Source organism: Corythoichthys intestinalis, chromosome 1, assembly GCF_030265065.1.
Source record: "Corythoichthys intestinalis isolate RoL2023-P3 chromosome 1, ASM3026506v1, whole genome shotgun sequence".
NCBI lineage: Eukaryota > Metazoa > Chordata > Actinopteri > Syngnathiformes > Syngnathidae > Corythoichthys > Corythoichthys intestinalis.
In genome coordinates, this window is record NC_080395.1 from 63,047,368 (window position 1) to 63,073,019 (window position 25,652).

The 25,652-nt window shown below is 38.6% G+C and overlaps 1 protein-coding gene across 2 annotated transcripts in view; it reads right to left on the reverse strand.

The window, feature by feature from the left end:
* The window catches only part of syt7b (synaptotagmin VIIb), a 186,800-nt gene that overhangs the window by 116,692 nt on the left and 44,456 nt on the right, over window positions 1-25,652 (reverse strand). For both annotated transcript variants that reach the window (XM_057834971.1, XM_057834980.1), the window contains exon 2: window positions 2,116-2,219. In XM_057834971.1, coding sequence (XP_057690954.1) covers window positions 2,116-2,219 — 104 coding nt within the window. The remainder of the gene's footprint in view (window positions 1-2,115; window positions 2,220-25,652) is intronic.

Genomic DNA, 25,652 nt, shown 5'->3' on the forward strand with positions numbered 1-25,652 from the left:
AGCTCCATATACTGTATCATAGCCAAATGCTTTGAATATAAGTACTCTGGTACAAGTGGGTAATGATCCCGACAATGAATGTGTTATACAGTGCGTATGAGAGTGATTTGCATCCTTGCCAGCCTTGTCAAAGTTCCTCCTCAGGATTAGAAGCCAAACATAAGTCACAATCCAAAAAGACAATAAATTTAGCCTCTTAAAGTAGCTTATGCGGCAACCTGACACTCATATAAAAGTAGGGATGGGAATTGATAGGATTTTTACGATTCCGATTCTATTATCGATATTGCTTAACGATTCGATTCTTTATCGATTCTCTTATCGATTCTAATTTGGGGAAAAAGAAGAACAAACATTCTGCATCGGCATTTAGTTTGTTTAATCAGAAGTCACAACCTTAAAAACTCACAACGAGGTCAAACGAGGCCCAAAGCCTCGATGTTAACTGTGGCAATATGTAACTGTGGCAAATAGACAAGAATGCGTAACATTTTACTGAAAGATTGTTCTAATAGAAATTAAAAAATCTCACTTTTTAAAAGGACATATGAGCTGATAGCACTCAAAAATAATGATAAATACTGTCAAATACAACAGAACAGTGCATAGTGCAAATGTGCAAAATTAACAATTCTTCTGCAGAAAAATAAGCATGTCTGCTTTTTCAGGTAGGATACGTGATCTTTCTGGACTTACGGTGTCTCCAGCAGTGGAGAACACCCTCTCAGATGGGGTGGAAAAAGCCTGCACACACAGAAAGTGTTCAGCTAGTCCAGACAGCGGGGGCGATCATCTCTTTTGTTGTCCCAAATATTAAGGAGTTTATATTTAGGTTGGTGTAATTACATAAGGATGGCTGGATCATATACAATATAAGATGAATTTTAGCACAGTCTTGACTTGGATTTGTTAACTTCATAGACATAGTTGGGTACTCTATGGTAAGGCCTTTTGATGCTGAGTAGAATAAAAGTGGTTTGGGACCAATGGGCACATCCTATCTCGAATTACGGGCGAAAATACGCTAATTGGCTGTAGTCATCAGGTGCATTTTGGAAGTAATTTGGAACATCCACTTCCGTTAGTCGTAGTAACACCAAAATACCACCATCGGATGCGGAGGTATATACTTTTGTGTGAAATCAGTAGTCAGATTGGCCCTGCGACCAAATTCAAATTGTTCCGAAAAAAAAAACACTGATCAGTGGACTACCGACCGAAATGAGTATTAAAATTGCTAATAAAATCGTTTCGGATTATATTAGATTCATATATGTTATATTTTTCTTATAGAGTATTCGAAGAGGAATACGATAGACCCATTGGGGAAAAAATCACCATTAATTTAAGTAGTCTCATGAATGGCCTACGAAAATCAATGCAAAATCACTCAGCGACGGATCTCCAGATAATGTTTAGTGAGTGGTCACCCTTTGAATAATCACGTAGTTTTACTTGCTGAATCGAGCGTGTGTAACAAGTGTAAATTACGTGATGTAAATCATGTTGCTTGGAATCTATAAGAGAATTGTTAGATAGCCCTATAGGAACCAGTTCTCGATTCCCATCCCTATATAAAAGGCAGCTTCCTGTAGAGCCACCCTAATCCACTACAACTCAAAATGACACACATACTATTCTGCTTCGTACTGCGACTAAAAGTTGAAATCCCTGCAAGGAAAGGCAGTTAATCACAACAATGAAACCTTGTCAATATGTAGGAAATAGGCAAAAAGATTAAGAAAAGGTGTTTTTGGAGGCTCTGATTGAACCCTTTGGGCAGAGGTGTTAATTTGGTAATTGTCTCCTGAACCAGCACACTCTCAAATAGATAGAGACCCGTGCGGTGGAGTGTGGACTGAACATCCAATGGGCTCTTGGTGTTTGTTGGGAAGTACAAATTGGTTGCGTTCTATTAGCGGTTTGTGTGGTCTCGTTAGTTTTTTTTTTTTGATTAGATTGGATTGAGTGAGTGAGTGAGTGAGTGAGTGAGTGAGTGAGTGAGTGAGTGAGTGAGTGAGTGAGTGAGTGAGTGAGTGAGTGAGTGAGTGAGTGAGTGAGTGAGTGAGTGAGTGAGTGAGTGAGTGAGTGAGTGAAATAAATTCTGTTACTTACCAGTTTACGCTGACACCACGTGCAGACACCACATAGAGCTACCAGCCAAAGGGTACATACTAGAAATGCCAAAGACACCAGGAATACACTGGGAGACAATGAACCTATGGTGAGACAGAAGAAAGGGGACATATAAAGGAAAAGAACATTAGTTGAGGTTCCAGCTAAAACATACTTGTTTTGTTGTCCAACTGGATTGGGGAACTACTGTAATGGAAGTGTGAACTAACTCCTTAGAAATACATAGTTGCCGTTGGTTGCGAAACCCTATCATGTTCTGACCTGGTTTTCTTCTTAATTCATCAGCATCCGATAGTTGTTTTTAGTGAGGGTGAGAAATGCTAAAAGCACGAGAACTGTTTCATGTTCGTGCTCCGTGCATGAATAGGGAATGTGCACATCTCAGGAAGAGATCATATCAAGGGCCTACAAGCCATGCAATTACTCGCTTCCGTTTTCTTTCGCAGCTATGTTTTAAATCCTTGTGCAGCCTTGTAGGAACCTTGACGGAAGAACACTTCTCTATTTCTTTCAATTAAAGGCAAACAGTTTGCTCACATGTGCCAAATTCTTTCCACCTGCAAAATAATCAAACCACTGAATCACTCTTTCCCCCTCCAAATCTTTTTTCAAGCCTGATTGCACATGAATGTTTAAGCCAAATAGAAACAGCGGATTAGCGCAAACATTTTTAGTCATATTAAGTCACACTTCACTCTCATTGCTAACATTTCTTTTCATCTACAACTGCCACTTACTCTAAATATGACTTAATTAACATGTAAAATATAGTCCATCTCAAATTAAAGCATTCATTTACAAGCCCGTGGTGGTGGCTGTACACACCCTCTTGAGCAGCAGCTGGTTTTGGATGAGGAAACAACTAATTACTTAAAGCAACAGTAATAATGCCCTAAACAACCTAATTTAGACGATTCCCTAGCTTGAAAGAAGATGGTACCTTTGTCATTGCCATAGCAATTCTGACACTTACCAACACACACACATACACACGCACACCCAAACACAGTTCTTTCTATATATTGCTAGATAGTTACACTTAATTTTTAAAAGGTCGACTAGCTATGCTTGCTGGTCACTAGGATGTATTTTCAATTTTTAACACATTCATGTGGATTTTGAAAGTCATTTGGAAAGCAAGTGAAAAAAAGTCCACATAAGCTAGCTGCTCCACTAACGAGAGGAGTCTTAGTAAGGAATTGAGCTTTGTCAAAATCCACCGCACATCTGTTTGTTGTAAATACACACAAAGTGACAAAAGTGACACTAATGTGTGTGTTTTTTTTTTTTCTATAGCCTTGGATGCCATTTTATCAGCTTTGCACAACAATTTGCATTGAATGTGCCCAGAATGTAATTTTTCAAGCAATTTTAGTTGGTCCTTTTTAAGCTCATCTGCAGAAGTGCGGATTCTACTTAATATGCAACTAAGAAAGTCTCATAGAAGTGGACAATTTCAAATTTGATCTGGATCACTTTCGTATGTGGTTTAAATCCGATCTGGGCCACATTATTCCAGAATGTGGTGGCGGTCTGAATTGTCAAGCATACCTGTCAAGTTGTACGGTTTCATCGTAATCTGTACAAGTGAGCACTGATTTTTAAATGTGTACGGCGTACACATTTCAGTAAGTAAGTTTTTCGTGCATTACGTATTTTTTTCTCCGTTCTGATTTTGTCACCGTTTCGGCAACGAGACAATACACCGAATTAGTCTGTAGCCCTTTGCTCACGAGAATTGAACGTTGAGTTTAGTGTCTGCTTCATCTGATCACGTGACTGCCCTTGCACTTCCGCCACCATTTCGTGACTCGCCGTCGACAAAGTTGATACAAACGTGATAAAAATATGGATGGAACAGCTCGTAAGAAAAGGAAAACTGTTGCCCACGGACGCCATCTACCAGAATAGGAGACATAAACTGGTGAATACGCTGGATGGATAAACGCGTCTTCGTTTGGATTGAACATTGAAGTTTCAGCATCAGGATTCTACGATCTCAGACAGCACTTCAAGAAAAAAGGTCATAAAGATGCAGTCTGCAGAATGAAAAGCTACAAGCCTATCAATGAACAATTTTTACCGCAAAACAAAACCACACACTCAGGTGCTGTGACGAAAGCAGAGATTTTATTCTGCCAATTTGTTGCCAACACAGTTTGCCTGAAAATATTGCTGATCACCTCTCAGAATTAGCAAAAGAAATGTTCCTGACTCAAAGTTTGCATCGGTAAGGTAATTTTATCAATTGACCTTTTTAATTTCGTTTACCAAAGTATTGTTATGCACTGTAATTTTACTCAGGCTTATGAAAGCGTATAAAAAATGCATAAATATAGTTTCTTGGATTTCTCTCAATAGCTTTTAATTTTATATACAGTCGGGCAAATAAGTATTTAGTCAATCACCAATTGTGCTTTTTACTACTTGAAAAGATTAGAGAGGCCTGTAATTGTCAACATGGGTAAACCTTAACCATGAGAGACAGAATGTGGAAAAAATAATTAAATCACATTGTTTAATTTTTAAAGAATTTATTTCCAAATTAGAGTGGAAAATAAGTATTTGGTCAACTACAATCAAACAAGATTTCTGGCTCTCAAAGAGGTCTAACTTCTTCTAACGAGGTCTAACGAGGCTCCACTTGTTACCTGTATTAATGGCACCTGTTTTAACTCATTATCGGTATAAAAGACACCTGTCCACAACCTCGGTTAGTCACACTCCAAACTCCACTGTGGCCAAGACCAAAGAGCTGTCGAAGGACACCAGAGACAAAATTGTAGAACTGCGCCAGGCTGGGAAGACTGAATCTGCAATAGATAAAATGCTTGGTGTAAAGAAATCATCTGTGGGAGCAATTATTAGAAAATGGAAGACATACAAGACCACTGATAATATCCCTCAATCTCGGGCTCCATGCAAGATCTCACCCCGTGGCGTCAAAATGTTAACAAGAATGGTGAGCAAAAATCCCAGGACCATACAGGGGACCTAGTGAATGACCTACAGAGAGCTGGGACCACAGTAACAAAGGCTACTATCAGTAACACAATGCGCCGCCAGGGACTCAAATCCTGCACTGCCAGACGTATCCCCCTGCTAAAGCCAGTAAACGTCCAGGCCCGTCTGCGGTTCGCTAGAGAGCATTTGGATGATCCAGAAGAGGACTGGGAGAATGTGTTATGGTCAGATGAAACCAAAATAAAACTTTTTGGTAGAAACACAGGTTCTCGTGTTTGGAGGAGAAAGAATATTGAATTGCATCTGAAGAACACCATACGCACTGTGAAGCATCGGGGTGGAAACATCATGCTTTGGGGCTTTTTTTCTGCAAAGGGACCAGGACGACTGATCTGTGTAAAGGAAAGAATGAATGGGGCCATGTATTGAGAGATTTTGAGTGAAAATCTCCTTCCAACAGCAAGGGCATTGAAGATGAGACATGTCTGGGTCTTGGCATGACAATTATCCCAAACACACAGCCAGGGCAACAAAGGAGTGGCTTCGTAAGAAGCATTTCAAGGTCCTGGAGTGGCCTAGCCAGTGTCCAGATCTTGACCCCATTGAAAATCTGTGGAGAGCGCTGAAAATCCGTGTTGCCCAACGACAGCCCCAAAACATCACTGCTCTAGAGGAGATATGAATGAAGGAATGGGCCAAAATACCAGCAACAGTATGTGAAAAGCTTGTGAAGAGTTACAGAAAACTTTTGGCCTCCGTTATTGCCAACAAACGGTACATAACAAAGTATTGAGATGAACTTTTGGTATTGACCAAATACTTATTTTCCACCATGATTTGCAAATAAATTCTTTAAAAATCAAACAATGTGATTTTCTGTTTTTTTTCCCACATTCTGTCTCTCATGGTTGAGGTTTACCCATGTTGACAATTACAGGCCTCTCTAATATTTTCAAGTGGGAGAACTTGCACAATTAGTGCTTGACTAAATACTTATTTGCCCCACTGTAAATTATATATACATATACAAAACGTCGTAAGAATAGTCACCATTTTGTAAGGGCATACATCACTATTTGTAAGATTGCCAACGGCCTCGGGTTGACAGGTATGGTCAAGTCTTCCAAATTGAAATTCACACAGCAATTATGTCAGCAAAGTTCGAGAGCAGCACATAAGACGGCAGCGATGTAGCTGTTCATTTGCGTTAGCGCCTAGCTTTTACTACGCAGGAGGCGTAGTAAATACAATGAAGAAAAGGATAAGCCTGATAATGCTTGATTTTCTTTCTGTGCTTCAAATGAGCAATATTTCATTATTGCTTACATGGCCCAGTCGGGGCAAACTGACGCAAACACATAACGCTTATGTTCAGTTCAGTTCAAGTTTATTGTCCCCTAAGAAGGGGAAACGTATCTTCCAGCAGGTAAGCATCCACAAAACACAACAACAGATAACTCATACACATAAAATAACACAGACTACAATTTAAAAATGCTATAGACAGCTTCGTATCTCGGTGCAACAATTGTGCAAATTTAGCAGCCTAATTGCACTTGGTAAAAATGAGTTATCGGTCCTGTTGGACTTAAAACAAGGGACTGTGACTCCTGCCTGAAGGTACTTTGTATGCGTCATGCACGCACAGTGCGTAGTTATTTGTTTTGATGCTCCTGCGCAAGCAGGTCGGTTTGCTCAACCTGTGTCGGACTGCGAATTAGTGTACATGCGTATTACTTAAATGAGCTCAATGGATATAGGCAGTCTGAACAGGCACGCCAAAAAACACAGATATGACAAACAAATCGGAATTGTGCAATTCGACCCGCAGTATGAACCTAGCCTATCTGAATCCGATTTGAATAATCAAAATTTAAATTTCAGATTGTCTGTTATTCTTCAATGATACCAAGCTTAATTATTTCACAATTATACAAAAATTGAATATTCACTTGCTTGATGCAAAGTGCGTTCAATAGGACTTCCTGCTTCCAAAATGCTTAGCTATTATCATTACTACTTAAATAAAACATCACTCACTTGATACCAATGATATGCAGTGTGTCAAGGCTGGAGGTCAAATTGCAGACGCCCAGAGGCAAAAAAGTCTGATCAAGAGCTACGGGAGGAGACCGAGCAAAGTGCTACACAGCGAACAGTGGCAGGGGAAAAAAGTGACAATGGCGGGTGCTGCTCGTATGATAAAAGTATTGTACTAAACCACAGAAGATGCACATGTATACATTTAAATACTGCATTATTTATGTAATGTATGCTTGGTGTCGCTCAGTAAAGAATCAAGAAGTGGCAACTGATATTAGTGGGCATGGAGGAAGAAAGGAGATGGCGGGTCCATGCATATAAAAGCATGTTGTGATGTCGCACCATGAAATCCAAAAGCTACCGTTTGCAGAACGAATTGACTTGCAAACGTTTTTGAAATCAAATAAAACACTACACAACACACATAACACACTTCAACGAGGGCACACTCCCATTTCCCATCTTATGCAGTTCAAAATATTGGAACATGACTTTAGTGCCTCTTTAACACTCTTCTCTTTGTGGCCTTGGTTGACATATGAATGAAAAACAGTTTTCATATCAACATATGTTATTATTTAAGTAAATTTAGCAGACAGTACAATGCAAAAAGTAATTACTACAATGTCAATGTGTCCATAAATCCAGACAGAATCTCAGAACTGTGTAATATGGTGGGCTAAAAAATCACCAGTGATCTCTTTGAAAGTTACAGGGAATCGATGTTTTCAAATGTACTCTGGCACAGCACAAGTAGACATAGTGCCACTTGAGTTGTGATTTTAGTAGACATGCAAAAACAATCAGAATATCTTGCTGAGTGTATGGGATAAGGGCAATTATAATAAGGAATATCTTTTGCAGGTTTTGTGAGTAAATGTATGTGCATGTACTGTATCTGTACTGTACAAGTTAGGCCCGATAATATTTGGACAGTGACACAAGCTTTGTTATTTTAGCTGTTCACAAAAACACATTATAAAATACAATAATATAATCAATATGGGTTTAAAGTGCACAATCTCAGCTGCAATTTAAGACTTTCCTTATCCAAGTCGGAATAAGGGTTTAGGAATTATGGCCCTTTACACTCTTTATACACCTTTTTCAAGGGACTAAAAGTAATTGGACAATTGACTCTGAGGGCTGTAATTGACTCAGAAGGCTTCTCCCTCGTTAACCTGTCATCAGTTAAGTATTGAAAAGGTCTGGAGTTGATTCCAGGTGTGTCGTTTTGCATTTGGAAGCTGTTGTTGTGACCACACATCATGCGTTCAAAGGAGCTCTCAATGGAGGTGAAGCAGAAAATCCTTAGACTGAAAAAACAGAAGAAATCCATAAGAGAGATAGCTGAAATGCTTGAAGAAGCCAAAACAACAGTTTGGTACATTCTAAGAAAAAAAGGAATGCACTGGTGAGGTTGACAATTCAAAAAGGCCTGGACCTCCACGGAATACAACAGTGACGGATGATCGCCAAAAACTCTCCATGTTAAAAAAAAAATACATTTACAACATCTACAGAGGTGAAGAACACTCTCCCGGAAGTGGGTGTGTCTGTCTCTAAGTCCACAATAAAGAGAAGGCTGAATGAAAGTATGCAGCCATTCATCGGTCCAAAGAATAGACAGGCCAGACTTGACTTTACCAAAAAAACATCTGAACAAGCCATCCTTCTTCTGGCAAATTGTTCTATGGACAGATGAAACAAAGATAAACCTGTACCAGAATGATGGGAAGAAGGTTTGGAGAAAAAAGGGAACGGCACATGATCCAAAGCACACCACATCATCTGAGAAACACTGGCGAGGGAGTGTAATGGCATGGGCATGCATGGCTTCCAAGGGCACTGGGTCACTTGTGTTCATTGATGACATTACAACAGATAAAAGTGGCTGGATGAATTCTGAAGTATACAGGGATATACTTTCTGCTCACATTCAGCCAAATGCTGTAGAGTTAATTGGACGGCACTTCACAGTGCAGGTGGACAATGACCCAAAGCATACAGCAAAAACAACCCACGAGTTTATTAGGGCAAAGAAGTGGAAAATTCTGCAATAACCAAGTCACTCTCCAGACCTCAACCCATTTGAGCATGCATTTCACCTACTCAAGGCTAGGCTTAAGGCGGAAAGACCCACAAACAAGCAACAACTCAAGGCTGCTGCTGTAAAGGCCTGGCAAAGCATCAAGGAGGAGGAAACCCAGTGTTTGCTGATGTCCATGGGTTCCAGATTTCAGGCAGTGATTGCCTCTAAAGGATTTTCAACAAAGTATTGACTACAAACTTTTTTGTTTAGATTATGGTTAATTGTCCAATTACTTTTGAGCCCCTGAAATGCGATGTGTTTCTAAGAGCATGTATACAGTTCCTTAATTTTCAGTCAGATGTTGTTGTTTGACCACTTGAATTAAACATTACAGTCTGCACTCAATTCTGGTCTAGATATTTTATTTCAAGTCCAATGTTTTTGAATGTAGAGCCCAACTTATGAAAATTGTGTGTTTGTCCAAATATTATCGGGCCTAACTTGTATGTGTGCTGTTCATCATGCGGAAGCCAGCTAATGAACATTAAAAGGAACTGTTAGACAGGCAGTCAATAAAGCCCATTGCAGCAGTGTGTCAAAGCATCTGTCATTACTTTGCTATTGGCTTCATACTGCGTCATAGCAACAAACAAAGGAACATTTGGCATCTTCAAAACGTCTGGCCAGTTGGCTTGGTTTCGCTAATTCTATCTAAAACGAAGCAGGTCTCACCTAAATTAGGATCGATGTACAGGATAAAAATGTTAAATTCTGTCCGCTTTCAAACAAAAATAGATTAACCTTTCCCGAGGTTGAAGCAGATGAGTCACTGTGACACCTTTTAAAAGCACCTGATAAATGTATTTGTAAAAGACATAGACTAACAACATGATTCCAATTGAATGTAATCAGCTGCTGTCAATACAAATAAAATATTAATCCATAAAGTATTGAATATAATATTATGGAATATAATATTGGTATATACCGTATATACTCAGCCTCACACATACAGTAGTAAATAACCAGCACGGTCGTGCAATGTTCATTAACTGCAAATGAGGCACCTACTGTGTTGTGTTCGGTATCCTACTGAGTCCCTCCTGTGGCTTCAAGTGTAAACAAGAGACTCAAGCAGTTAACCTGCAATAACTCAAATGCTCTCATTCACACTTACTGTGTGGTTTGGATCCACAACTGATTATAAATCACAAAATATCATTCACTTAATAGTCAATGAATGCAATGCAATTATTGTTTCCTTTTCAGCAGAATTGCAGCAGATTGTTTTCTCTTCCTCTGTGTTCTCTCATTGTCATTCTACTCATCTTCCTCGGTCACAGTCTGTTTTCTCCGCGACATTTTCATGTGTGTTCATGCCATGATTTATGATACAAATGAACTACTAATCTGAAAATGATATTCTTGTCTTCCTCTCTGCTATAACGAATGACATCCGTCTGCTATTTGTATCAAATTTTGCAGGAATTCACAGCTCACGTCAGATATCGGTGAAGCACCACAGAGTCTGCACCACTGAGAGAAAATGAGAAAACTGAAAGCAAGTGGGCTGTGATATTCCCCCTCTAAGTGGCACAGCAGTAACGATGAGCTAAAAATACAAACAGAATAGCGGCAGATTGTCTTTGCCAGGAACGCTCTTATCAATATTAATGTTTTGACTTGATCTAGTAACTTTGCCTGTGAAAACAGCATGGAGCTGGCAAAGGTGAGTGCACAGCGAGCTCATCTCCCATCCTTGCCTCTCTGTCAAATTACTCCATACTCTCCTTTCTTATTTCTGCCCATGCTTTTCCTTTCTCTATGTCCCTCTCCTTATACCCACTGTGTTGTTGGGCTTATGTTCTGTTCTCCCTGTCCCTGTAGACTCTAGCATAGCTCATACTGTATTCTATTCTATTCTATTCTATTCTATTCTATTCTATTCTATTCTATTCTATTCTATTCTATTCTATGAACATTCAAGCACATACGACCTGCATCTCTTGCTATAGGTCAGTATAATGTGGAGGAAGTCAAGAACCATGGAAGTTGACCCATGTGTGACTCAAACCACTTGCGCGAGCCAGAAGTGCTGAGAAGAATGCAAAGTATTGGCCTCGACCCTTCTTCGAGAAGATCACTTTTTTTTTTTTTTTTAAATGCTGTAGCCTCAATTATGGTGGTCAGTATGTGACCCATGTGTCATTGAAAATCTTAATTGACAAAATGCTGTGACATGCAAACTGGTAAGCTACTATGCACACAACTTCACTGCTCTTGTTGTAGCTGATCGAAGAGGGGAGGCGCGAGATCCACTTAAGAGTTACTGCTTTAAAAATAAAACTTTCTATTATACTGTGAAGCTGTGTTTTCGAATGTTCTCAAGCAATGTTCATCTTGGTGATAAATCGCTTTGCTCTCAAGGACTTGGTGAGTTTGATATTATGCTTTATTACATTTAGCAAATATTTTGGTCCTATTGCATTTGTCTGTGTAAGAAAAAAGAACTTTAGAGTGGTACCTCTACTTACGAATGCCTCTACATACAGAATTTTCAGGTTAAGATATGCCTCAATGGGAAAATATTTGCCTCTTGTTACAAGAAGAAATTTCAGGACACGAAAGGCAAAAATACAGTATGGCTGGTACTCGCAGCTGTCAGAGTTTACTGAACGTAACATACTTAGAGGTGCTCTGTCATTGGCTATTGCATTGTATTCCTGGCATCAAATTGGCTAAGAGGGACCTCTACTGTAGAGTGCTGGCAAAAAGAATTGGAACCACTGCGATTCTGTCAGATACTCAATTTCTCCCAGAAAAGGATTGCAATTACAAATGTTTTGGTAGTAATATCTTCATTTATTTTGCTTGCAATAAAAAAAAATGAATTAAAAAAAAAAAAAAAAAAAGAGATTGACAAAAAAAAATCAGTTTAAAAATCATTTTAGACAAAATTCCAAAAATGGGCCAGACAAAAATATTGGCACCCTCAGCCTAATACTCGGTAACACAACCTTTATGCAAAATAACTGCAAACAACCGCTACCCGTATCCATTAATGAGTTTCTTACAATGCTCTGCTGGAATTTTAGACCATTCTTCTTTGGCCAATTGCTCCAGGTCTCTAAGATCTGAAGGGTGCCTCCTCCAAACTGCCATTTTCAAATCTCTCCACAGGTGTTCTATGGGATTCAGGTCTGGACGCATTGCTGGCCACTTCAGAAGTTTTTCTCAAACCATTTTCCAGTGTTTTTTGAAGTGTGTTTTGGGTCATTGTCCTGCTGGAAGACCCATGACCTCTGAGGAAGACCCAGCTTTCTCACACTGGGCCCTACATTATGCTGCAAAATTTGTTGGTAATCTTCAGACTTCATAATGCCATGCACACAGTAAAGCAGTCAAGTGCCAGAGGCAGGAAACCAACCCCAAAACATAAGGGAGCCTCCGCCACGTTTGACTCTATGTGGATGCCTTTTCCCAAAAAGCTCTACTTTTGTCTCATCTGACCAGAGATCATTCTTCCAAAACGTTTTGGCTTTCACAGGTAAGTTTTGGCAAATTCCAGCCTGGCTTTTTTTATGTCTGTGGGTCACAAGTGGGGTCTTCCTGGGTATCCTACCATAGAGTCCCTTTTAATTCAGACGCAGACGGATAGTACGGGTTGACACTGTTGTACCCTTGGATTGCAGGACAGCTTGAACTTGTTTGGATGTCAGTCGAGGTTCTCTATTCTCTACCCGAACAATCTTCCGTTGAAATCTCTCGTCAATTTTTCTTTTCCGTCCACATCTAGGGAGGCTAGCCATAGTGCCATTGGCTTTACACTTATTGATGACACTGTGCACGCTAGACACAGGAACATTCAGGTATTTGGAGATGGACTTGTAGCCTTTAGATTGATTGCCCATGCTTCCTCACAATTTTGCTTCTCAAGTCCTCAGACAGTTCTTTGGTCTTCTTTCTTTTTTCTATGCTCAATGTGGTACACACAAGGACACAGGCTGAGTCAACTTTAATCAGTTTTAACTGGTTGCAAGTGTGATTCAGTTATTGCCACTACCTGTTATGTGCCACAGGTAAGTAACAGGTGCTGTTAATTACACAAATTAGAGAAGCATCACATGATTTTTCAAAGAGTGCCAATACTTTTGTCCGACCCATTTTTGGAGTTTTGTGTAAAATGCCCCCCCCCCCCCCCCCCCCCCCCCATTCTCTGTTGTGTTTTTTCATTGCAAGCAAAATAAATGACGATATTACTACCAAATCATTTGTAATTGCAGTCATTTTCTGGGAGAAATTGAGCATTATCTGACAGAATGGCAGGGGTGCCAATACGTTTGGCCAGCACTGTATGTGTATATTTGTATCCCAACGTCCTCTTCTTTCGTCTCCCGTGTTCCGACAGCTTAATATGAGTGAGTTAACTTTTGTTCTTACCTCTATTCTTGTTTTTTTTTTAATTTTTTTTTTAGATTATGCACAACTCAGATTTTGTGTTTATTGTGCAATCATCTGATTATAACATTAATTAGTTACTTTTTTTGATGCATTTTTATGCACTATAAAATATGTCTGAATTTTGGGTGGCTTGGAACGGATTAGGGCATTTACATGGAAAATACATCTCTACTTACAGAATTTTCAAGTTACCAAACTACTTCCAGAATAAATTAATTTCGTAAGTAGCGGTACAACTGTAATTCTGTAAAATGAAATTTTATTGATTAAATTGTTAACAATGAAACAGGGAGCACATCGTCGCGTTTCAATAGTGCAGTTGTGGTCGTTTGGTCAATGTCAGTCCAATGTTTTAGTTCTGATATGCAGGTTTGACTCTGATGTCATGGTTTTGCTTTGCTACTTTGGCAATAAATTGTGAATCAGGTTTTGAAATAAATAAATAACAATAAATAAAATGTAGATAATGAGAATAGCAAGGAGCCATTTCATTTTGCTTGTTAATTAAAAACAATCAAAAAAATTAGATGTAGATGTACCAAATATATTCAGTGAGTTTGTGTAACTTGGAGTCATCCTCTCTTCCTAACCAAGCCATACCCTACAAGAAATGGCCATGAACTTTACTGACAACCTCTCAGTTTCAAATGTGACTTCAGCACAGATGTTTATGTGTTTTGGTTCAGTCCACATGAATCGCTTCAAACAGTGTGTTTTTGTGATACAGACTCATAAGCTAATATACTTGAGCGGCAGGTGTGTTTTTCACAGTCAGCAAGCTGCGTATTAAGATGTGTGTTTCTATGTGGCTGTGATCTGTTGCTTGTAATGAGGAGCAACTTGAGGTTTGCTCCGTATGACAAGGCAGGCTACGGGTGAATGGACTTCTGAAAGATCATGATGATTCACACACATACCGTATGTTGAGGAGCAGGAGAGAAGAAACCATTTTAAAGGCAGAAATGTGGAGGAAATGGAACAGAGGTCCCTGATTTTTTGAGGGAATAAAACATGCAACAATTAGCAGTTTAAACTTAAAGCAACATTGGTGAGCAGATAAGGTAAAATTTTGGCATCATTGTTTCAGGACATGCGGGTTAATTCCATTCGGTAAAAAACAACCTCTCGTGTTTGTGAAAGGTCGAGTGGCTCTGCTCCACACTTCATCAACGGATGTTGCTGCTCTAGGTACATTTTCAGCCTCAAATAAAATTTGAAAATGAATTTCATTTTTTACTGGTGTTTCAAATAACAAATGACATGAACGGGTAATAAGATTTAATCAAACTTCAAAATTGCTTTGTATTTTATAGAGAATGTTTTGAACAAGTGCATACCAGAAAAAGGAATCTTGTTGAACAATTTGAAAAATAAAGAGTGTCAATTTTAGGATGCATAATAGTAGGGAAAAACTTCAAAGCCAATATACAATTGTAGTCATTTTTTTAAACCAAACACGTCATAATTAATTTCCAATAGCATTTAATTGCAATGCTCATTTCAGCTGTTGGTTAATGTTACAGTTAGCGTTAGTGTCACGACTACAGTTCGGTTTCTGACTGCTTAGGGTGAAGACTAGAATTAGGGCTACAGCTAGGGCCATGGACAACCACGTATGTCGATGCAATCGACTGAGATCCATGCCAATGACGGCCATGTGTATAAATACAATTGCAGCCTTGGACGTCAGTTTCTTTGGGTGATTTAAAGTGTTCCAACTTCCAACGAATTTGCTCAGTTCTCATGAAAAATATTTTGAGAAAATTCCACTCAAAGAGCTTGTATTAGACCCTATGGAATAATTCGCTCCATGGTCGGTTATTGGACCCACAAAAAAGTCTTATTGACTCCCATTGATACTCAACGCTGACCCATAAACGAGTCTGTATATGCCATTGATCAGTGAATAGGACCCACAAAATCGAGGGTTTATTCCTTGGTTTGATTATCTTTTAACCCTAATTTGCTCACTGTAGGCCTGTCAGTATCTTGCATGGCAGTAGACGCCAAGTTTTTTTTGAGCCTCTAGAATAGGGGTTTCCAAACTATTCCACATAGTGCTGCAGTGGGTGCAGGATTTCATTCCAACAAAACAAGATGATACCTATTCGCCAATCTGGTGTCAGTTGACTGCAGTCCGATGTTGCTTGTTTTAGCAGAAACCTAATTGGTTAAACTATTTGTGCTCGATCGGTAGGAACAAAAACCAGGACCCAGAGTGGCTGTTTGGAGACCCCTGCTCTAGAAAGTGCTTTGAACACTATCATGCACTGACGCAATAAATGCACTTTATTTGTTAAACACACTCAACAATTGTTTCAGTCATCATTTGTCCCTTATATAAAATAATAGGTGTAGATATTATTTTTTTGTTTTTGTAGTACAAACAGAAAAAACGAAGGGAGCAATAGAACAACTGATTTAGTATAGAGAGTATTTTCCATTGCCTACTCATTAAAGTGAGATAACCAGGGATTAATTTGTGCCAGATCCTGCCAGAACAAGATCCGGCACCTCTTGATTTTGGCCTCCCTATGTTCCGGGACTTATTTGGGCAGATCCGGCACCTCTCGTGTATAGAAAATAATAATAATATGAAAACGTTCTTAAAAAATGTATTGTAATAGCCCCGAATGGAGGGAAAGAAGGAGGGGAGTCGTTGGTGGCTTTCTCCACCTTATTATGGCAACAATAAGAAAACAATAAAAAAAATAACAGCGGACTGCCGCCACATTCAAACTTTTGCTTCTTGCCCGTATTCCCCCCACAACTCTCTAGTCCTGGCGTCTCTTAAAGGGAACATGAATAGTGTCTTGTTTTGAGCTTTTTGTTGACAAAGGTATGGAACATATGACGTGCTGACAACTTTGTTTTTTTATTAACACATGGAGCTAACAGCACGAACACAGCTTGTGGCTCTCGGCAGGCTGTGCCAATATATCTCACTCCCGCATCACGTGACTAAAACAACAGTTAACGTTGTCAGGGTGCCTCGGAAAACATTATATCAGAATATTACACATAGTTACGGTCATTACAGTATAAAATAAAACAATAATATGCAAAAATTTATTTACAGAACAAATCCCAAGAACTGCATGTTGTTTATAAAAATGTAACGTCATTTGAAAGAGTCGGAGATTTGTTGATGCACTGAAAAGCTGGACCAACAAATCACGGCCCTGACATAAAAACAAACAAACAAACAAAAAAAACTTTTGAAATTTGCGGCATCTGGGGAGCAAGCAGCCAGGATCAAATGGTAATTCAACATGCCAAAAAGACAGTTGTATTTACTGTCTTTTTTCAAAAAGAAGAAAGATGGTTCAAAACGAGTCAGAAAAACACAAAGAAAAGAAAGAAAAAAAGAAAAGTCCCACAGCATGGCAAGTGGGCATTTGCGTTTTGTTTTCAGCACCATTTTCTGCGTATGTTCTGGGACCTGTAGCCGTTTCTTCATCCCTGCGCTGTCATATGCACTTTGCCTTCCGGCACCTCATGATTTACAAATTAAGCACTGGAAATAACAATACATAATCATTTCACCAACGACTTTAGTGTGAACAATGAGGGTATCAGTTGCACAGTTGGATTGTCTGTGATGGGAAAAATGTCTGGCTTTACTCTCATAATCCTTTTGCCAAAAATGAGTCTAATTGCAGAGCTCCAGTTGTCAGCCAAGATTCAAGTTCTAATCTTAGCAGAGTGACATCATTGCAATTATACTATCAGGCTTCCATCAAAACTCTTCTTCTGTGTGTCCAGTATATCTGATTTTTTTTCTCTTCATGACCCTCTCTTAAAGGTGAAGGGGGTGCTGTTCTTGTTGTAAAGATTTTAAAGCATACGCCAGACCACATGACAGTGCACTCATAAAGATGAAGACTCATTAAATAACCAACATGCATCCTGAGACTTTTATGAATCAAAACAAACTAATTCGGAAACACATTCATCTAAATTGTGTTATTCGCACTTTGACTTTCACCTTCAAAACAGGCGTACCAATCTTGGGTAATGCACCCTGAAATGATGTATTCATTCTAATCTATCTTTGCACACATTTATTTCATATTTCTAAAAAAATTAATGGTTTGACTACACAAACGTGTACCGATAAGTTAGGGGAAAAAACATGCTTGATGGAAGGACATATTACATTATTGTCATTGCCAATTAAAAAAAAATACTTGATGTTGAGTTTGAAATAGAATTGTAATCTTTATAGTTGTTTAATGAAACAGTCTTCATGAAGGGCTTCTACAATATCAAGTCTATTAAGAGGGAGAAAAGTGCTAATGTCCTCAATCAGCCATTAAACTGAGACAAAGCTTAACTGTCTTTCCAAGGCATTAATAAAACTTTTAGAAAGGTTACAATATTCTGAGGATGTAAAAACGAATTGATCCTGTTCTAACAATAGTGCCCTGAGTGATACAGGATCAATATCTGCGGTTTTATCAACAACACTGTGAATCAGCATCAATTGTTAGGTTAACCACTAAAATCTGCCAAAAATAGTGAACATGTTAAAGGATTTAAAATATCATCATCTGATTTCGAAGTTATTTAATTCATAAGACTACTGTAATGTTACCAGTACATTTTAATCAATAAACTTTGCACTTGGGTGTGCGAGTGTGTGTGTGCAGACAATTTCTGTTAGACCGAGCTGAAATGAAAAATAAAAATGCTGACATGCATGTTTGAACAGCTTTATTTAAAGAAAAATATAGTGTCTGTTGCTGCTCATCTTTTCAACAGCTATTCATGAAGACAAATGTGTAGGACAAAAAGGCTTGCCTTAACCAGAGAAGCATATGTTTGCAGTTGTACTGTGTGAGTGCTGAATAGTGGTCTCCACACATCGGCTCATCAGTCACACTGCATCCTGTCTGTTTGACAAGAGAAGGTCTCTCCAACAGAGCTACACTGTCATAATACACTCTGGTGTGTGCCCATTAATGAGTGTCCACTCATCACACATTACATGGGGAGAGATTTATACAGCATCAAGGTCAGATTCTGAGACGGGGACTAGAACACACTATCTGCTGACCCTTGGAAATTATTGATGGCATAGGTTTAAGAAGTCCACTAATCTCTACCCCTTATCATAGTCACGTCGTGTTTCCGAGCAAGACTGAGTGTCCTGGAGCAACGAAGATCTTAAAGACAGGAAACACAACTTCAGCAATGTCACTGTATTTTATACTTGTACCTCTCTGGTTCTGGCCCAACTTCTATTTGTTTGTCATTCAAACAAACTCATTTTAGAGTTCAAGCTGACATCATCATAACATCATTAAAACGTATTAGTTTGATTAATGAATGAGAATTTTCTGACTTAACCAATTTACACTCCCTATACTGTAACTAGCAGTCACACAGTTATTAATAGAAATTGACATCTACTTTAACATAAAACATAAAACAACTCTTGGAATGAAATGAACAAACCAGTCAGGTAGTGCATTGTTAATAAAGAGCTGCACAGTAACATGGTACAGTATGACCAAGATTTGTATCCAGACAAAGCCAATGGATGACCATGGATGGTGAAAATTAATTTCATATTAACATCATTCAGTACAACCAACACTTCTGCCCAGATCATGACACTGAAACACTTGCTCACACTGTGCACCGTAGAAACCACAGTAAACTTTTCTGCACAAAAGCCCAAATGTTCATACTCTTGCTTCCATACAACCGAAACACAAAATATTTCTTATTTTGATTGTTTCATTGGACAGTGATGATAAAGTTACATTTCCTTCACTGTTTCCTTTAAGGATAAGTGACACAAAAAGTCAAATGAAGAAGTAAAATATCCATGCACAAAATTAATTCTTTGGTGCTGGTTGAAACTAAAATAACTGAGTTTTCTTCGTTTAGAGTTCATAAAAGATCAACGAGAAAAAAAAAAAAAAATCAACTCAGATCTATAGTCAACCGACGAAGGTTCAAACTCCAAGAGGCACGTTTTCTCACCCAAATATTTGTCAAACTCCAAACTGTACTCCATTTTACCTTCAGAACCATCAATTTTACCTAGCTTCAGGCTCATGCAGAAGAAAATATTTTTAAAACAGATTCATGTGGATGTTCACGTACTGTAGCAGCACATCAGAACTGGACACCATTTCCCTGATAAAAAAAAAAAAAAAAAAGTTCAAGAAAGCTAATAGTTGAACTAATTTTTCTATGATATGGCATAAACAACATTTAGTCGTCTTAAAAATAATTCAATTGACTTGACTTCCTTTACTTAAACAAACCAGGCTGTATACATATGTTGTTAGGCAGCAGCTGTTAGCCATGGTGTCCTGACAACTAAACAATATGATCAAACTCACAAAAGATCTATGACAGAAGCAGTCATCAACTGCAACTTACTTACCAGATAACACGATGAAAGCCTAGACGACAAATGACAATTGAATAATACTAGTAAACATGAGCAGCTGACCTGTGTTTGCGTTATTTTAGCATGTCTTGTAAACCATTGCACAAGGAAACAAGTTTGTGAGTCCAACCAGCAGAATTTCAAATATGTTGAGGGAACACAATGAAGAAAAGTATTGGAGGTGGTAGTATTGGGTCATTGACATAGAATATAGTTCAAATGCCAAAATTGTTAAAAATAGAATAGAATAGAATAGAATAGAATAGAATAGAATAGAATAGAATAGAATCCTTGATTTGTAAATAACATGAGCAGCTGACCTGTGTTTGCTATTTTAGCATGTCTTGTAAACCATTGCACAAGGAAACAAGTTTGTGAGTCCAACCAGCAGAATTTCAAATATGTTGAGGGAACACAATGAAGAAAAGTATTGGAGGTGGTGGTATTGTGTCATTGACATAGAATATAGTTCAAATGCCAAAATTGTTACAAATAGAATAGAATAGAATAGAATAGAATAGAATCCTTGATTTGTAAATGCAACATGTACGACATTGAAAGCCAGTCAGTGCAAAAACCATTTGAAAAATAATAAGATTTCCATGAGCATAGTGTTTCATGTTTCATTTGTATGAACTTTACTGAGAAATGTTTTCAAAAGTAATATGAACACTCATCCACTTGTATGTGCACTATGGCGGAATCTTTCCATCTAGTGTAGCCTCCGAATGTACATATCTGGAGGGTTAGAAATCTCTTCCTGACCTTATTTATTTTTAGAAACAAGTAGGTGTCTCAGGTTCATGACTGTTTATGAAATTGGTCACGGAAAGGGCATCCTAAGGCATATGTATAGACTTGAAGTTTAAAATCAAATTTTTCGTGATACACTCCGTCTAACAGCATCGCCCTTTTCTTAACGTCTTGCCTCCCACCACCATCCATTTCTCTACCTACATGTGTTATAGTGCCATTTTATTCCATGAAAATTGCACCCTAGATGTGTGAGAATGTTAGTTCAAGTATGTAGCCTGGCTGAAATAACTAAATGGCAATTCACAGACACCTTAAAACGTGACCTTGGGTTTTAAAAAGCGGATTCATAGATTTTTCCTTATGCTTTATTAATATTGACTCAAACATTGACTTCACCATCAGTTGACAGGAAACAGGGGTCGGGGCCGATCCGTAGGGGACCTATTTTAAAATACCGGTACTTAAATTCAAATATTTTTGAAACCAAAGCACCTAGCTACCTAAAACCAAAACTGGCACCTCCCTTAGGCATACATGCTTCTACATGAGGAGCAGCATCAAAAACTTCCCGATTAAATATGTTTTCATATAAGTGTAACAAAATTGGAAATGGCTATAAAATTCTCAAATTTTATGCAAGATGCACAAAAATCCCCAAATGCAGAGATAATCACTTGTATTTTCAGTATCAATAGCAATATTTAATATATCAGTTTTTGCCCGAAATAGCGACTTAATTTTTTTTTTATTTAGTGAAATTTTGACGTAAGTTTTCAACAGCTAATAAATCACTCAATTTTCAAATCAAAAACGTAATACTTGAGGAAAGCATGCAGAATCATCTTAATTTTTTAATTCAACGAAAGCAAAATTTGCATTTTTTATATACATTAACAACTTATTTAACTTACTGAATTCCAATGTCACAATTGCCTCAGCACTTTTTGTCAGCTATCTGGCCCTCGTCTTTCAACAATCACTTTAGTCCCTTGGCCTATGACTTGTGGGCCCCGGTCAGCTTCCAGGACTTGTACATTTCCCTGTCCCTCGCTATCTCCTTCCTGCCCTCCTCGACTCTGCTCCTCTTCCTGCCGGTTGGCCGCTCCATGGTCTTGTACTTCCTCGCTTCTGAAGTCACATCCTTGGAGAAGTTAGCACCAAAACAGAGGAAGAGGGACCTGCTGATATGCGGCAAAATGGTGTTTGCCAGCCTGGTGCCCTCCTGGCACCTGTAACCCTGCAAGGTCGGGTCTGAGAACGCCAGGAACTCCAGCAGCTTCCTGAAGCCGTCCCTTTGGCGCATGGCAAGGGAGAGGAACCTAACCCTGTGCTCCTTTTTATCCTCCTTGCGCATCAGGGAGTCTAACAGCAACATCCCGTTGGACACCATGTGGGCCATGGTGAGAGATGGCTGCTTGAGGACGGCCCGGCCCTTCTCCAGCTCTCCCCTGTCGACCAACTCGACCAGGGCGTCGAACATCAAAGAGGGCAAGTCACCCATCTCGAACTCCACGGGGATATCCATGTTCTCCTGCTGGGAAAGCTACTGCTAGCAGCACTCAGCCACAGAGGAGTTGGCCTAGACGCTTCCTGGCCAGGTAGCCGGCGTACTGGCCGTCGATAACGCCATGGATGTGGATCTCTTGGGGGCGGTTGGCACTTCATGCACGCAAGGCAGGTAGGCCATGCTTTGGCTAAAATTGGTTGGCACGGACATGAACATAAAACAGTCCAGATTCTTGGTTCAAAGCAAAAAAAAAAACAACAAAAAAACAGGCAGCTATTATTCATTTTACGTAAATATTTCAAGCTAAAGCTATGTGTATTGTGTATGGATTCTAAATCCAACGTGGGGGCCGTCACAAAACAAAGTGTTTTTTAAGTAAAATTTTTGTAAATAATTGCGTAAATCCCAGAGTTTCTACAGACATGAACGTAAAACAGTCTCGATTCTTGGTTGAAAGCAAAAAAACCGGGCATTTATCATTCATTTTACGTAAATATTTCAAGCTAAAGCTATGTGTATTGTGTATACATACAAAATCTAACGTGGCGGCCGTCACAAAAGAAAGAGCTTTTTTTTTTTTTTTTTTAATTCTTGTAAATAAACGCGTAAATCCAGGGAATTTATAAAGATATAAACGTAAAACCTTCTTGATTGTTGGTTAAAAGGAAGAAACCGGGCATTTATCATTCATTTTATGAAAATATTTCAAACTAAAGTTATTTGTATTGTGTATACAAACAGAATCCAACGTGGCGGCCGTCACAAAAAAAAAAAGAGCTTTTTAAGTTTGAAATTCTTGTAAATAAATAAATCCCAGAATTTTTATAGATATGAATGTAAAACAGTCATGGTTCTTGGTTAAAGCAAAAAAAAAAACGGGCAGTTATCATTCATTTTATGTAAATATTTTAAGCTAAAGTTATGCAACGTTTTTCCATTCATTTATTTTTTGTATTTTTTTTTTCAACATTTCAAAGCGCAGGCATGTTGTTATTCTACATAATATTTACCTTGAATCTTCAACTAAATCACTCTCAGGACACTCCTACCTGCTTGTATGCACTAAAACCTTTGTCCTGTTTCCAATTGTTCGCCGTTAAAGTGCAGTGTGTGTTTGAGTTTATCACAGTGAAAGCCACCACAACCCTCTGCCTGGCCTGGCCCCCTACGGGAAGCCGTTGTGCAATGTCTGTAAGAGCGCTCTCGTCAACTAATGGTGAAGTCTATGATTTTAAATAACACAGAAATCTCAAAGTTTATTAATTGTATTTTAAGGATCATGACAACGCTGCAATCTTATGTGATGTGACATAAAAATTGTTGCATGTTTGTTGCCTTGTGCTAAGCAGTCAATATGTAGTGGGCTTTCTGCAAAGTGTTGCCATTAACATTTTCACGTGTTAAAAAAACAAAAAACTCACCATAATGCTTCTTTGAGTCATTGCTACAATATGGTGGGAACACATGTAAACAATGGGCCAAAACCAAAATATGAACTTGAAAAACGGGTTCATGTTCAATGCTCATGGAAACATTTAGCAAACAGACTGACAGATGGTGTTTGTATACAAAAACTATACGGTCTCCCCTGTCACAAAAGCCAAAAAAAAAAAAAAAACACTTCATAATACCGCTTTCAGTTTAACACCAAGTGCACCCCTTAAATCAATGATAATGATGTATTATTTTAAGTTTAAGCTAAAAATACTGTATCTATGACCTGTTGAAAATCAATCAACTGAATCAAATCCAACGGCACTGATTCCATGGTAAGATCCAAACAACATAGCAAACTAGAAAATTCCAATTTCTGGAGAAATTGCAATTGTAGCTTTGCTTTCGCAGGTAAAACATCCTGCTGATTTCAGGTCACCTAATCTTGATTGGGAGATATTATATAACCAATTCCTGTTGATATCAGGTCATTTCCTGTTGATATTTTGACGTACATGGCCGTCAATGGAATCCAAGTATATTGGGATCAAATTGAATAAACATGTATGGCTGTCAATGGCATGGACATACATGGCGTTCAATGGCATGGACGTACATTGGTGTCAATGGCATGGACGTACATGGCTGTCAATGGAAACCAAGTACATTGGCATCAATAGAATCAAGATACATGGCTGTCAACGCCATCAAATTAATTGGGCGCTAACTGAATTTCAATGGGCTGCAACGGTAGGTCCTTGGCCAAAAATCACAACTACCCTTCTTTCTCTGCTATTGAAAATGAAGGAGAAATTTTGGCCATTAGAAATGAATGGAAAGACGCACATTGCAATGGCATCCGATAAGAAACGAATGGGAAGGTTTTCGAAAAATTTCTGGGGAATCGTAGGTTTTTGGCAAATCCTGTATACACCTTTTATGCTCCTTACCTCCCTGAAATGTTTGATGTATGATTTATGTGAATTTGAAAAGATTGTAGGACCAGATACATTTTGGAAAAAAAAGTCATCTTCAAAAAACTCAGTTTTCCGGGTTCATTCAAAAGATTCCCTGCGTCGCACGAGAATTCCGGTCATTTCAGTATTTGAACGGTGTCTATGGGCCAAACAGTTTGGGCTGTGCAGTGCGCCATACAAACGGCATTGGAAAAAAAAAGGAATAACAGATGGTTGCGTTTGCATTTCATGCAAAGCAACCATTATTGTCAGATCTTTCAACTGTGCTAAAACTTAGGTATTGAGTGGGTTAGATTAGAGTCATGTTAATGGTGTTCTAGGCCCGATACATATGTAGATTACCATTACTGCACTGCAGCCATCGCTTAATGGTTTTGTGTTTGAACTATCTGGAATTTGTCAAAAATCTTCAGGGTAAATGTGTGCCAATTATTAGAAGAACAAATCAAAGAGTATAATATGTGTGTACTTACAATCAGAACATCTGTGCTTCACTTGTCGGTTTTATGCTCTTCTTACGCAGATTATCCACTGGTAGACCTGCCCAGTTTTCTGTTGGATAACGTGTAAGCGCTTGAACACCGCCACAATCCATTAACCTCACTGCTGTGATTTATTATTTTTCTCTTGGTCCTTATCCTTCGATAGTATATTTAGGAGCAGAATGTTCTTGACATTCTACTCCCAATATTATCCACCAGTTTCTTGTCATCTATTTTCGTACAGTAGCTCATATATTTAGATTGAGTTTGCACAAAATGCTCTCATTTTCGTAGAAGTAAAATTAATTGTTAACCTTCCTCACTGAAGCATATATCCCTTTCAACCCCCAGTTGCCTTACCAGGATCACAATTAATTAAACACGGAAGTTTTGTAGAAATCGGTCACTGCTGTGGTTAGCGTTAATTAATTCGGTTGGCAGCATGTAATTT